Consider the following 13790-nt stretch of genomic DNA (forward strand, 5'->3'; position numbering starts at 1 on the left):
CAAGGTCAACAAGGCCCTTTATATTGGAATTTTGAGCACACGGTACCTGAGGGCACCAGAGCCAACCTGACAGATACCACTGGGGGAAAAATTTCCAGTGACTGTGCTTGGGCTGTGCACACACCTACATTGGAATGCACATGTGCAACGGATCTTGAAGAACAACAGTTACAGGAGGTTGGTAACCGTTTTTTTCCCCTCCCACCAGAGGTTGTGTGCGCACCCTCATTGCCCCTCCTCCTCCTTTTGTCTTTTATTTTTCTTTTAGGGTGCCAGTGTTTTAAACTGTATTGGGAGGACTGGTAATAATAAAATGAGGGTATTGTTGTGCTGGAAGATGTTAATGGCCACTATCAACTGGTTCTTTGCTCTCTAGTTACCTTGCTGGTTGAAGCTGCTGCTTCTGGTAACTAGGTGCTCTGTGTCTCACTTATTTCCCCCTTTTGGTTTTTCCAGTTGTCACAAAATCAGTAGGGTTCTGTTCATTGGTGCCTAAAATATTTACTCAAATTTTGGACTCAATTGGTTGAAATGTTGAAAAGTTACCACATTACAGACAGAAAAATGCACTTGAGTGTAAGGCCTTGCAAGGTTAGTCAATAACAGCAGATAATTTTTTTTCACTGACGTGTGATTTTTAATTTTTTTATTAAACTGACTATGTGACTTCAAGGAGAAGCGTAGAGGAAGAGCGGGTGGAGTCAAGAAGAGAGTTTAGGAATAGGGTGCTGCATAAGAGTCCCCTCTGCTCAGACAGGAGCCCATAGACCCCTAGGCTCTGCTGGAATGACTGCTTTTCTAGTTTTATCTTGGTGTTTTCAGGACTCTCTCCATTCCCTGATGGCCACTCTCAGCACTTCCAATCCATTCTTCATTCGCTGCATCAAACCAAACACCGAAAAGGTGAGTCCCACCCCTGGGGGGAGGGAGGAGGGACATTTTTCCTGAGCCCATGATGAGGATTTGGGGAGAGAAATTCTGCCTCTTTCCTCTCTCTTGTGAGTATTTTTTAAACTGGAAAAATGCATCCCACCCTTTGCATTATGTGAAAAAACAAATACGCCTGGTGTGTAAGAACTGTTCTCACCATGCTTTGTGCTGACACAGCTGGGAAGCAGGACCCTGTGCATCGCCTGCCATGGGACAAAGGGAGCGAGTGATTCCTGTTTGTTTTGGGAGTGGGGATCTGCTCTGGGATCTGGGGCATGTATAGTAGACTAGTGGGTTGCACACTTCATAGCTTTCATAGGCCAAGTGCATTGCACACATCAGGGCTCCTTGAATATTCCATTTCTTCCCTCCTCATGTCCCTACCCCTCTATTTCACGGACTCCTTGAGACTGCCCCCATCCACTCCCTCATGCCAGGGACTCTAGTGTGTTCCTGGTTCCCCCATTGTCATCCTTATGCCAGGAGCTGTGTGTGCACTCCCATTGCCTCCATTTTGCCACCATGCCAGGTTTTCTGTATATCCCTGCTACCCCTTCGTTCATTTCTAGGGTCCCCCATTCTCTCCTCTTGCCGGAGATTTGTATGATCCCTAATTTCTCCCCCTACCAAGGGTTCTGTGTGCCTTCCATTTCTCCCACCTCCAGACCAGGGTTCTCACTGTCGCTCTCCTGCCTTACCTTTATTCTCTCTCTCCTCTCTGTCTGGGAGAGAAGTCATTCTAGGTGTCAGGATATTAAAAGTGGGAGGATGGGCAGAGATGAGATGGGGTTTTATTATGCTGAAAGGTGTTAATTTGTGTCATCTGCCATTTCTTTGATCTATAGATAATTGCAGAGGTGCTTGAAGTTGTGGCTCTGCTAAATAAATGTGAAGGGTTCTTTGTGTCCCCCATTTACCACTCTGTTTTTTTTTAATCTATCCCACAATCAAAGGCCTTGCAAGCTGGGCCAGTAAACTTCTCATTCACCTGTGACTTGTACAGCAGCACCCCTTCATAGGGACTTCTCTGCAGCATGTTGCACTGTGCCCATGCTCCATGGTACCAGCTAGATTTGCTTTCACATTGCAATGATGTTTGTGCCTCTTTCTGATTTCCTGAACTCAAAAAATCCATCAGTCTTCATTCCCTGTCTCTTAGAAGATGGGGTAGTGAGAGAACGGACCAGTTTTTCCAGGTCTGGAGCCCCACATAGGAAGTGGCGGGGGAGAAGGAGACAAACCTGTCGAAATGAGCCTTTTCCAAAGAGGGCCTTGTTGCAGGAAAAGTCCCCCTGCAGAGCTCTTTCCTGAAACAGAGAGGAGGATAAAGCTTCGTTCCATTAACAAGGCAGGAGTGAAGATGCTTCAGATTAGCTCTCTGTAAAGAAGCAAGTTTCCTTTAGAGGGCATTTCACCTTGACACTCAGAAAAGTGGCAGCAAGGAGGAGTCTTGACCATACCAGATGGAGAACTTGGAGAAGGGCAGAATCTCTGAGTTGTGATGTCCATCAGTCAATATCCTAGAGATAATGTTTCTCTTTAGGAGCAGGGCCTGCTGCAAGCTCCTGCCCCAGTATAGAAGCTCCTTCCTGCCTTTTAGCTCCGTTCTTTCAGGGATGCATTGGGCTCTCATTTGGATTCTCACTCATCCAGTTGAGCTCTGAAGGCAACAGGCATGCCTGCAGTTTTGCCTATGGGTTGCTGGACATTACTGTTACATTTGATGATCAGGAAGCCAGGTGCCCCCTCTCTTGCTGCTCCCCCAGCTGCATCCGAGCCCTCAGTTGAGAACAGTATAATTTTCTGCATGAATGGGCTGCAGTGGGAGTGGAGGGGGCAATGGCTCAGCACAGTTCATTGCCCACTTTCCTGCTAGACTCTGAGCTATGGAAGATGTTACAGTTTGCTGTTGATATGGGTACACCCAGCTCTCTCCTGCCTCTGTTCCAGTGCTGAGTGTCTTTTTGTGGCAGCTGCCTGCCATTTGTGTCAAACTGGCCCATCTTTCAGCTGGGGCCATTAACATGCAGGGTTAACTTCCTAGGAAGCGATGGGTATGTGTCTGTGTGCCCCTTACAACGTTCAGATAAGCAGACACCATGCCAGCAAGCAAGGAGTTAAGTCTGGTATTAGATGTCTGTCTTTCTCTTGGTTTGTTTCTAATCTTGGTCTCCTAGGCACCAAACCTCTTTAACCCGGAGGTAGTTCTAAACCAGCTCCGGTACTCTGGGATGCTGGAGACAGTGAAAATTCGAAGAGCAGGCTTCCCCATACGGCGTCTCTTCCCAGATTTCCTCAGCAGGTAATGGGTAATATGGAGCTGGGTGGTGGTATGTTCCTTTTCTCTATAATTTTAGTCACTGGCACTGTTCCCAATTTTTGGATGTCTTTTGTGTTGTCTGCATGTCAACCATATTATGGGGTTAGCTGCAAGTTGGAGGTGGAAGTTTCTGGACTGGAGGTTAGTCCAACTGCAGTTGGATAAAGAACGTGAAAAAGAGAAGTTCCCAGATAGGCAGATAAGAGAACCCTGTGGGAGGATGAATGGCAAGAGGAAGGTTTTGAAGCATGTTAGAAATGGAAAGGATAGTATTGTACATACTTTTATGTCAAGAGATTGTGTTTGGTTATCAGGTACAAGATGCTTATGAAGAATCTGAGTGTCCCAGACAACACCAAGACTGTGTGTGCACATTTGCTACAGATGTATGACAGCACCAGGAAAGAGTGGCAGCTGGGTAAAAACAAGGTATTACCTCAGTGTAGAAAAGGGTCCAATGGGTGAGGAGAGGGAAGTAATTCCTGATGCAAGAGAGTTTAATTGAAAGGTGATATACGGGAGCACTCCAGTAAACAGCAGGTGGAAGTAAACTAATGGCCATTCAAGACTGTGAATGGCTTGCCAACTACAAAACCAGTTTCTCCTCCCTTGGTTTTTACACCTCACCTGCTAGAACAGGGCCTCATCCTCCCTGATTGAACTAACCTCGTTATCTCTAGCTTGCTTGCATATATATTACCTGCCCCTGGAAATTTTTACTACATACATCTGACGAAGTGGGTGTTCACCCACGAAGGCTCATGCTCCAAAATGTCTGTTAGTCTATAAGGTGCCACAGGATTCTTTGCTGCTAATGGCACTGCGTAGTTGTACTACTGAAGGTCACTGACTGGGCTATGCTGCTGACCTGTAATGTCTCAAATGCTTCCCAAATTACATATTTGAAGATAGATTAGATGAGACTCAACAGCCCTTTTCATTCTCCCATTGGACAGCACAGGATTGTTCCCTACTTACATTTACTATTGCTTTGTCAAGTCTAGTTTTAAAGGACCCAAGCAGAACTAGCATTGGATTTTTTTGGTGGACCTGCAAAACAATACGTTGCTCCCTTCTCATGTCCAGTCTAACTAATTCCTGCCCACTGTGATCATGTCAGTATGTACAGAGACAACTCAAGGATTTTGGTAGTGTCTAGGTGCACCTAAGGGTCTTCTCATTTTTCTTGCTCAGGAGGTTAGATAGTAGGCGGTAGGTCATTAGATTAGTTGCTTTGAGCAGTGGTTGGTGTATAACAACCATGGTTGGAAGGATTCAATTTTTATCAGTAAACGTTGGTAATCGTCAATTTCACTGTAAACACGCAAACTGATGAAAAAATGTTTCCATAGATGGTGATCAAAATGTGCAGAGAACTAAGAAGTAAGAAAAATGCTGCTGAAAGCTTATTAGAGTTTGATTTATGAAGGTATAGAAGGGAACAGCTTATTCAAGGACAAGCGGGGGAAGAGGGAGGAGGTGTTGCCTTATATATCACAGATGTATACGCTTGCACTGAGCTCGAGATAGAAGCGGGAGGCAGACCTGTTGAAAGCCTCTGGGTAAAGATAAAAGAGTGATCTACTATAGACCACCTAACCAGGAAACAGAGGTGGATGAATGTTTTTGTTTTTTTGTTTTAAACAAAATCATTCAAAGCACAAGATTTGGTGGTGATGGGGGACTTCAGCTTCCCAGACATGTCTTGGGAAAATAACACAGCAGGGCACAGATTATCCAAGAAGTTCTTGGAATGCATCGGAGACAATTTTTTATTACAGAAAGTGGAGAAAGTGACTAGGGGAGAGGCTGTTCTATATTTGATTGTGACAAATAGGGAGGAACTGGTTGAGAATTTGAAGGTGGAAGGCAGCTTGGGTGAAATTGATCATGAAATGGGAGAGTTCATTCTAAGGAATGGTAGGAAGGAAAACAGCAGATTAAAGAAAATGGACTTCAAGAAGGCAGACTTTAGCAAACTCAGACAACTGGTAGGTAAGATCCCGTGGGAAGCAAATCTAAGGAAAAAAGAGTTGGCAGTTTTTTAAAGAGCTGTTATTATGGGCTCAAGAACAAAATATTTTTTTTAAATGGTGGAGACTAAACCATGTTTGCATTGTGAGAAGAAAGCACCAGAGGAGAATGAGAAGTTAAGGAGCTGTGTAAGGGAGGGGATGAGCGTGAACATGTGGGAGATGGGAAGTAGGATGGGTGGCAAGTGGAGGGGTTGGAGAAAGAGACAATAGAAGAAACTCTTGCATCTGTGACCAGTGAGAAGGAAAAGAGAATTGCAGGAGGGGAAGGCAGGAAGGAAGGCAAGCTGAATCGGGTGTGAAGGACAGGTTGTTATATTCTGTCAGTTTCTCTTGAAAGAAATCAGCGAGCTAGGAGGAGGCTGGAAGGTTTGAGGAGTGAGTCAAAGGAGGTGAAAAGGTGGCTGAGGTTGCATGTGTGATATTCAATTAAATTGAAGAAGCAGAGTTGTTTAGCTAGGAAGATGGCAGAACTGAAAGAGGAGAGAACGAATGTGTAGTGGAGGAAGTCGGCCTGGTCATGGAATTTTCACCAGAGATGCATTTTGGCGCCAGAGCAAGAGTAAAGGAAGTGGATAATCAGGGTGATCCAGGGCTGGGGGTTGGCAGGGTGGACCTTGTGATGAAGGGAGGGGCAAAAAAGTCAGTAGTGGAGGAAAGTGAAGCATGGAGAGACTCAACAACTATCTCAATGGAAGAAAGGGCCGGGTGAAGAGGACTGAGACTGGACAAGAAGTCCTCAGCACTGATGGACTGAAGTTGTGGAAAGGTGAAGTGACAGAGTCTGAGGTTGGGGGCTGAGGGGCAATGTTAAAAGAGATTAGTGATGGCTGGAGAGAGGGAATTTAGCAACAGAGATCAGAGAGAGAGCAGTGCTTGGTGAAGACCAAGTCAAGTAAATGACCCTTGTGATGAGTGGGAGAGTTGAAGCAGGGCTGCAGATCGAACGAATAGGTCAGAGTGAGGAAACACGCAGCTAAGGGGTCAAATGCATTGTTGGCATAGACGCTTGAAGTGACAGAGGAAGAATGGGGAGGAGTGTGAGTTTGTTCCACCCTCCCTGAGCAAAATAATAAGCATGCAGTTTTACCAGTATGACTGCATCTGTGCTAGGGTCTTTTATCAGAACATGGCTGTGTCTACCAGCAATCACACCTCTTCACACCACTGATTGACATTGCTAGGCCAGTTGAAGTTTGTAGTGTTGACATCGCTGGACAGACGTTTGGAATCCTAGGCTGGACAAGGCAGTTTTCATGTTAGCAAGTCGAGGTAAACACTAAGTGGGAGCCTAAGGGTTTACATGACCTGCTAACAAACGTTATACCTACAAACTGCTGTGTCTTCACCAGGAGGTTGCTTCAAGTTGGCTAACGCATGTTAAAAATGTACCTTTTTGCCTAGTGAAGACTTGATTTATTTTCTGTCGTTTGAGTGAAAGTGAAGTGAACAGGATGGGGATCAGTTGCCCTGGAGAGAGACTAGTGGCCCCATGTGTACCCTCTGTACCAGTTACGCTAACTATAAAGGCAGCAGTGTTACCTCATGCTGAGAGTCCCCAGTTAGAACTAAACCATGACTCTCTTTTGGAGGGGAGGCAGGATTTGAGGGGAGGGCATGGCATGGAGGGATGTAACCTAGGAAGGATTTTGGGGGGCAGAGGGGAGGGGGTAGCATGGAGAAGGGGGAATACTTCCTGCAAAATGAATTGGAGGATAATCTTATCTCTAGTGATTGTTTGGAAAAGGAAGGAAAAGACTCTGAATTAATATAGTGGATTGTGTATGTCAGGAGAGGAAGGGAGGAAGGGAGGGCAGGATGGGCTTTGTGTTTCTCATTAGTACTAATGCAGCTGTCCTGCTGGCAATAGCCAAGCTTTTGTTTGTAAGAGGAGACTCAGGCTCTGTCCTGATGTATGCTAGAGGTTAGGGCCTGGCAGAGTGAAAGGGGCAGAATGTTAGCAACAGTTTGTTCTTCTTCAACTGCTTGTTCATGTCCATCCATGTAGGTGTGTAGGCGCCCACATGTACAGTAACCAAAGATTTTTCCCATAGCAGTATCCATAGGGCCGGCTCTGGTGTCCCCTGGAACCCCGTGCTCGTGTGCCAGTATATGGGGTGCCACTGGCCCTGCACCATCTCAGTCAGTGGCGGCTCCAGGCACCAGCGCTCCAAGTGCGTGCCTAGGGCGGCAAGCCATGGGGGGGTGGCCTGCCAGTCTCTGTGAGGGCGGCAGTCAGGCTGCCTTTGGCGGCTTGCCTGCGGGAGGTCCTATGGGCCTGCGGATTCCGTGGTAATTCGGCAGCGGGTATGCCGAAGCCGCAGGACGGGCAGACCTCCTGCCAGGCAAGCCGCTGAATCCACAGGACCAGGGACCTCCCGCAGGCGCGCCGCCGAAGGCAGCCTGCCTGCTGTGCTTGGGATGGCAAAAAAGCTAGAGCCACCACTGCTCTCAGTTCCTTCTTACCACCAGTGACGGTGGCTGGAATACTGCGTGCTCTTGCAAGTTCCCTTAGCTTCTCAGACCATGAGTTTTGTTTACTATAAATAGTTCCTTAGTGTTAAGTGCTAAGTGTTTGAGCGTTAGTTAGTCCCAGGGACGGGGCATGCCCCACTCCCTGGGGTTTAAGCCGTGTGCCACCTGCTCAAAACTGATGCCAGTTAGTGAGCCACACACGTTCTCTCTGGGTGAGGCACATGTAAAGGGAAGGTGCCAGATCTGTTAAAATTTTAGACCCCATACCTGAAAGGATAGGGGCATACACCTGAAGGCATTTCTAATGGAAACTGCCCTGTGCCTGGCGTCGGAATCATCCAACTCAGCACCCAGCACGTACATGTCAGTGTGGAGTGCATCATCATCACCAGACCAGTCCTGGCACCAATCCACCTCGCCAGCCAGAAAGCAGCACAAGAAGATGCGTCCAGTTAGGAGCTGCTCTCCAACGCTGAGTGAAGCAGTTGATCCAAGACCTGCGCAGGGCTGCTCACCACCTCCAACGTCGTCCTCCAGTGCGGGTTTGCCGCTCAGCGTATCCAGCCTTGATAGAAACTCACCACTGACTCCAGGAAGCGATCGGGACCCTATGCACTTCTTAGTGCCATCGATGCCTGAGGCCTTCCAGGCTGCGAAGGACCTAATGGCGTTTACTGGGTCCCTGCAGCCAGAGACTTATCTAAGGCCCTTGCGGACCCATCAGAGTGGCTCACTTCATGGGAAAGCCTGTGCTGAGAGCACTCCCGCTGTCGCCAGCGCAGTTCCACTTGCCATTCATCCCTTGGTTTAAGTCGGCCACGTTTGCGGAGCCGTTCACCTGAAAGTCAAAGATTGCTGGCACGATGCTTGTCGATGTCCCGGCACTGATTGATGTCCCAGCACCACTCATCATTGAGGCACCAGTCACTATCCTGGCACTCCAGTACTGTTCGAGTTCCAGACATCACCAGTCGTGATCTCATTCACAGCACCATGGGCGATTGCCTTCTCCAGACATGCGGACTTAGTCGTCAGCTCCGGCACACTCTCGAGACCGTCAGCAAACATTTCCTACTGCACCTCCATGGTCGGATAGAGAGGAGTATTTGGGATCAAGGAGCGATAGGGGCTCCTACTATGACCAGCATTGGTGCCCTGACTAAGGGCCAGATTTCTCTGCAGGCCTATGGCCACGTTCCTAGTGACCCCAGCAGTGGCAGATCTGGAATCCGTGGGGGCTTCCCCTGTAACCAGGGCCCAATCGTACCAGGCACTCTCATTGGGGTCTGAGGCCCAAACCAGAGCAGGGGCCTAGCAGGCACCAGTAACAGAACTGCATCAAGAAGAGGGCACTGAGATCCCAGCTGTCTCAGAGCAAATGGCTCCTGAGCCTGAGGAGGAGACATCTGTGGAGCCTGTTGCCACATCCTCTTCCTCGTCCCTGGACAATGCGGTGGTGGGAACTGCCAGTGTACCCCTTGATGATTTCCGAGCCCATCAGGAGCTGCTCAAGCAAGTAGCCTCCAATTTGGGACTCAAAATTGAGGCGTTTAAGTAGTAGTCAGACGACCTCCTTGACATTCTAGGTGCCTCTTCTTCAAAGTTGGCCCTACCTGTCCATCGTGGGGTCCTGAAAACTGTCAAGGCGATGTGGCAGACCCCTTCTTCTCTGACCCCCTACGTCTAAGTGAGCAGAGAAGAAATACTTTGTACCTGCTCAGGGCTACGAATACAAATATACACACGCTACTCCCTGGTCATTGGACATGTCAGCAGCCAATGAATGAGAAAGGCAAGGCCAGATTAGTGCTATCCCCTAAGAACAAGGATGCAAAAAATTTGGACGTCTTTGGCAGAAAAATATATTCTACCACTAGCCTACAGCTTTGCATTGGAAACCAACAGGTGCTACTAGGGCAGTGTGACTTCAGCACCTGGACCTCAATGTCCAGGTTTGCAGACTCTCCGTCTCAGGAGGACAAGTGGGAATTTACAACTGTTGTTGAGGAGGGTAAGACGGTAGCTAGGGCGTCTCCAAGTGGCATGGGATGCTGCAGACTCAGCAGCGCTGGCGATGGCGTCCGGTATCTGCATGAGATGTAGCTCCTGGCTCCAGTCCTTGGGATTGTCACGGGAGGTCCAGGCTTCCATACAGGACCTTCCCCTTGAGGGCGAGGCCCTTTTCTCACAACAGACTGAGATCAGATTGCACAGGCTCAAAGATTCTATGGCCACATTAGGGTCTTTCTATTCCCCAGGTGGCCAAGAGAGAAGCCCACTCACCGCAACTGCAGCCTAGATACTTGGGGTCATCGAGCCAGGGAGCTTTTAGAAGTAACAATAGAGGCTTCCAGCATCACGAGTTGGGCTCATCCTCCTTGGCCCAACAGTAGGCAACCACCTGCTGCTCCAGTAGGCAGAGGCAGGCGTTTTGAGGATGCCCCCAAGGGCAACACACCAGATTCATCTCTGGATCCAACCCCTGCTTTATTTTTGGAAGCTAGCCAGCTTCCTACCATCATTGGCGCCATATCACATCAGAATGTTGGGTGCTCAACACCATCGAGTCCAGTTACACCCTTCAGTTTTCCTGTATCCCACCCTCCTTTCTCGTCCCTCTTCAGGGACCCTTCTCATGAGCCGCTCCCTATCTAGGAGGTAGAATCTCCATTATGACTGGGGGGGTCGTGGAGGAGTTTCCTCTGCATATGAGACGGAAGGGTTTCTATACCCGGTACTTCCTAATACTGAAAGCCAAGGGGGACCTAACACCCATTCTTGATCTGTCTCTCCTCAACAAATATCTCAAGAAGTTGAAATTTCGCATGGTCTCCCTAGCCTCCATCATCCCCTCTTTGATCCAGAAGACTGGTATGCCTCCCTCGACTTGAAAGATGCCTTCTTCCACATTTCCATTTTCTATGGCCTGGCCTTAGGCACTTCCTTCGTTTCATAGTAAGCGAGTGCCACTTCCAGTTTATGGTGCTTCCCATCAGTCTTGCAGCACTGCCAAAGGCCTTCACAAAATGTAAAGAAGTCAAGGGGTGCAAATTTACCCCATCTTGATGACTGAGTCATCAGAGGCAGCTCCTGGGAACAGGCCCACCGCAGTCTTTTGCTGGTACAAAACACTTGTCAGGACCTGGGGCTGATAATAAATGAGCAGAAATCTGCCCTGGTTCCAGTGCAGTCAATAGAGTTTATAAGAGTGGTCCTGGACTCTACCCGAGTCAGAGCTTTCCTGCCAGAGTCCCTTTTTCGTACCATGTCATAGCTCATCGGTCGGGTAAGGGCATATTTCCTCACCACTGCTCAAGTCTGCTTCAAACTATTGGGCCATATGGCAGCCTGTACATACATGGTCAGACATGTGAGACTTCGCCTTTGACTGCTGTAGGCCTGGCTCGTGATAGTCTACAAACCCATCAGACACAGGCTAGATCATCTGGTGACGATCCCATCGCAGGTCCTGACATCCCTGATCTGGTGTACAGACTCTGGCTATATGCTGAGTGAAATTCCCTTCATGACTCTGCCTCCTTCAGCAACCCTGATTTTTGATGCCTCCAATCAAGGTTGGGGAGCTCACCGAGGCAGCTTCAGTACGCAAGGCCTCAGGTCGCAAAGCGATTGTCACCAGCACATAAATGTCAAAGAGCTTAAGGCGTATGTCTAGCTTGCCAGGCTTTACTTCCATATCTACAGGGCAAGGTGGTTTGCATTCTTATGGACAATGCCACAGCGATCGTCTATATCAACAAACAAAGTGGAGCTCGCTCATCATCCCTATGTCAGGAGGCTATGCAGTTTTGGTATCTTTGTGTACAGCACAACGTCCTCCCAGTAGCTTCACACCACCCACGAGTCAACAACTCGTTAGTAGATCTCCTTAGCAGGTCCTTCTCATCTCACCACAAGTGGTTCCTTCGCCCGGAAGTGTCCAATATAATTTTCCAAAGGTGGGGGTGTCCCCAGATAGACCTGTTTGCGTCCAAACTGAGCAAGAAGTGCTGGGAGTTCTGCTCAATCCAAGGGTCCGAGGAGGTCTCCTTGTCCAATGCCTTTCTTCTTCAGTGGTCAGAAGGGGTTCTATATTCCTTTCCGTTGATACCACTGATACACAGCATTCTCCTGAAAATAGAGAGACAAAGCAAAGGTCCTCATGATAGCTCTGGCATGGCTGGGCCAACAGATCAGCATGCTGCTGGACCTATGTGTGACAACCCTGTAGACCCTGTCTCTTCGACTGGACTTGCTCTCTCAGAATCAGGGCACTCTTCTGCACCCCAATCTGATACCCCTTCATCTAATGACATGGCTGCTGAGTGGCTGAATGCAGCCAACAAGTGGTCCTGTTTGGTGCAGGTTCAGCAAATCCTGTTGGGTAGCAGGAAGCCTTCCACCAGAGCATCTTACCTAGCCAAATAGACATGTTTCACCTGCTGGATTTAAGAGAAAAGAATCTTCCCCTCCAATTCCCCAATTCAATCTATTCTGGATTACTTGCTCTGCCTTAAACAGCAAAGCCTAGCCCTGTCATCGATTAAAGTGCATCTAGCGGCTATCTTGGTTTTCCACCCGCTGGTGCAGGGTAAATCAGTATTTTCTCATGAAATAACAATCTGGTTCTTGAAGGGCCTGGAGAGGCTCTACCCTCAGGTGCCTCAGTGGGATTTAAATCTAGCCCTCTTTCAACTCATGAGTCCTCCCTTAGAGCTGATGGCATCTTACTCCTTGCTTCTACTTTCATGGAAGGTTGCCTTTCTGGTTTCAGTTACCTTGGCCTCAAGAGATCAGAGCCCTAACTTCGGAATCTCTGTACATGGTATTCTACAAGGACTAGGTCCAGCTGCGTCCTCACCCAGCCTTTCTTCCAAAGGTGGTGTCACAGTTTCACTGCAACCAAGACATATTCTTACCTGTTTTCTTCCTGAAACCTCACAAGTCGAACGAGGAACCTAGGCTACACTCTCTGGACGTTAGGCGGGTCTTAGTCTTTTATATCGAAAGGACCAGACCCTTTCGTAGATCCACTCGGCTCTTTGTGGCTATAGCAGATAGAATGAAGGACCTAATGGTTTCCTTCCAGAGATTTCCTCTTGGATAACAGTGTGCATTAGGTTTTGTTACGTACAAGTGGGTGTGTTGCCACCAGCCATAATCACCGCTCATTCTACCAGAGCACGGGCTTCCTCAACGGCATTCCTTGCACATATTCCAATTCAGGATATCTGCAGAGCCACTACTTGGTTCTCAGTCCATACCTTTGCATCCCACTACGCTATCACTCAGCAAGCCTGGGACAATGCCAGCTTCGGCAAAGCAGTATTGCAAGCCACATGAAAGTGAACTCCAAACCCACCACCAAAGGGTACTGCTTGTGAGTCACCTACATAGAATGGACATGAGCAAGCACTTGAAGAAAAAATGGTTGCTTACCTTTCCTAACTGTTGTTCCTCAAGATGTGTTGCTCATGTCCATTCCACAACCCACCCTCCATCCCCACTGTCGGAGTAGATGGCAAGAAGGAACTGAGAGGGCACAGGGCTGGCAGCAGCCCACATACTGGCACATGAGTGTGGGGCTCCAGGAAGTGCCATAGCCAGCCCTAAGGATACTGCTAAGGAAAAAATCTCAGGCTACTGTTCACGTGGGCATGCACAGACCTACATGGAATGGATTTGAGCAACACTTCTTGAAGAACAACTGTTACGAAACGCAAGCAACTGTTTTTTCCAGTGCACCATGGCCTTAATTTGTGATGCCATGACAAGCAGCAGCTATACCAAGACTCCAAACTCTTGTGTTTCCTTTGCTCCTCGCTCTAGCACTGCCCATCACATCTGTCTTCAGTTAGGACACAGTTCTCCCCATCTATATCCGACTCTAATCAAGTTTTTCTTGATGTCCAGAGTGACATTTTATGTGGTCCTGTTGGAAAAAAGAGGAAATTGGCTTAACATTGCAGAAGGTTTCTTCTTACCATCTGGAATCCAAGGCACAGTAATACAATTTCTCCTTCACCAATGTT

The 13790-nt window shown here is 48.2% G+C and overlaps 1 protein-coding gene across 5 annotated transcripts in view; it reads left to right on the plus strand.

Moving 5' to 3' along the window:
* Positions 1-13790, plus strand: part of LOC115659798 (unconventional myosin-X-like) — a 263102-nt gene that overhangs the window by 151651 nt on the left and 97661 nt on the right. For 4 of the 5 annotated variants that reach the window (XM_030580481.1, XM_030580483.1, XM_030580484.1 and 1 more), the window contains 3 exons: positions 823-903; positions 3108-3232; positions 3565-3679. In XM_030580481.1, coding sequence (XP_030436341.1) covers positions 823-903; positions 3108-3232; positions 3565-3679 — 321 coding nt within the window. The remainder of the gene's footprint in view (positions 1-822; positions 904-3107; positions 3233-3564; positions 3680-13790) is intronic. The other variant, XM_030580482.1, reaches the window with a different exon arrangement.

This window comes from Gopherus evgoodei, chromosome 11 (assembly GCF_007399415.2).
Source record: "Gopherus evgoodei ecotype Sinaloan lineage chromosome 11, rGopEvg1_v1.p, whole genome shotgun sequence".
NCBI lineage: Eukaryota > Metazoa > Chordata > Testudines > Testudinidae > Gopherus > Gopherus evgoodei.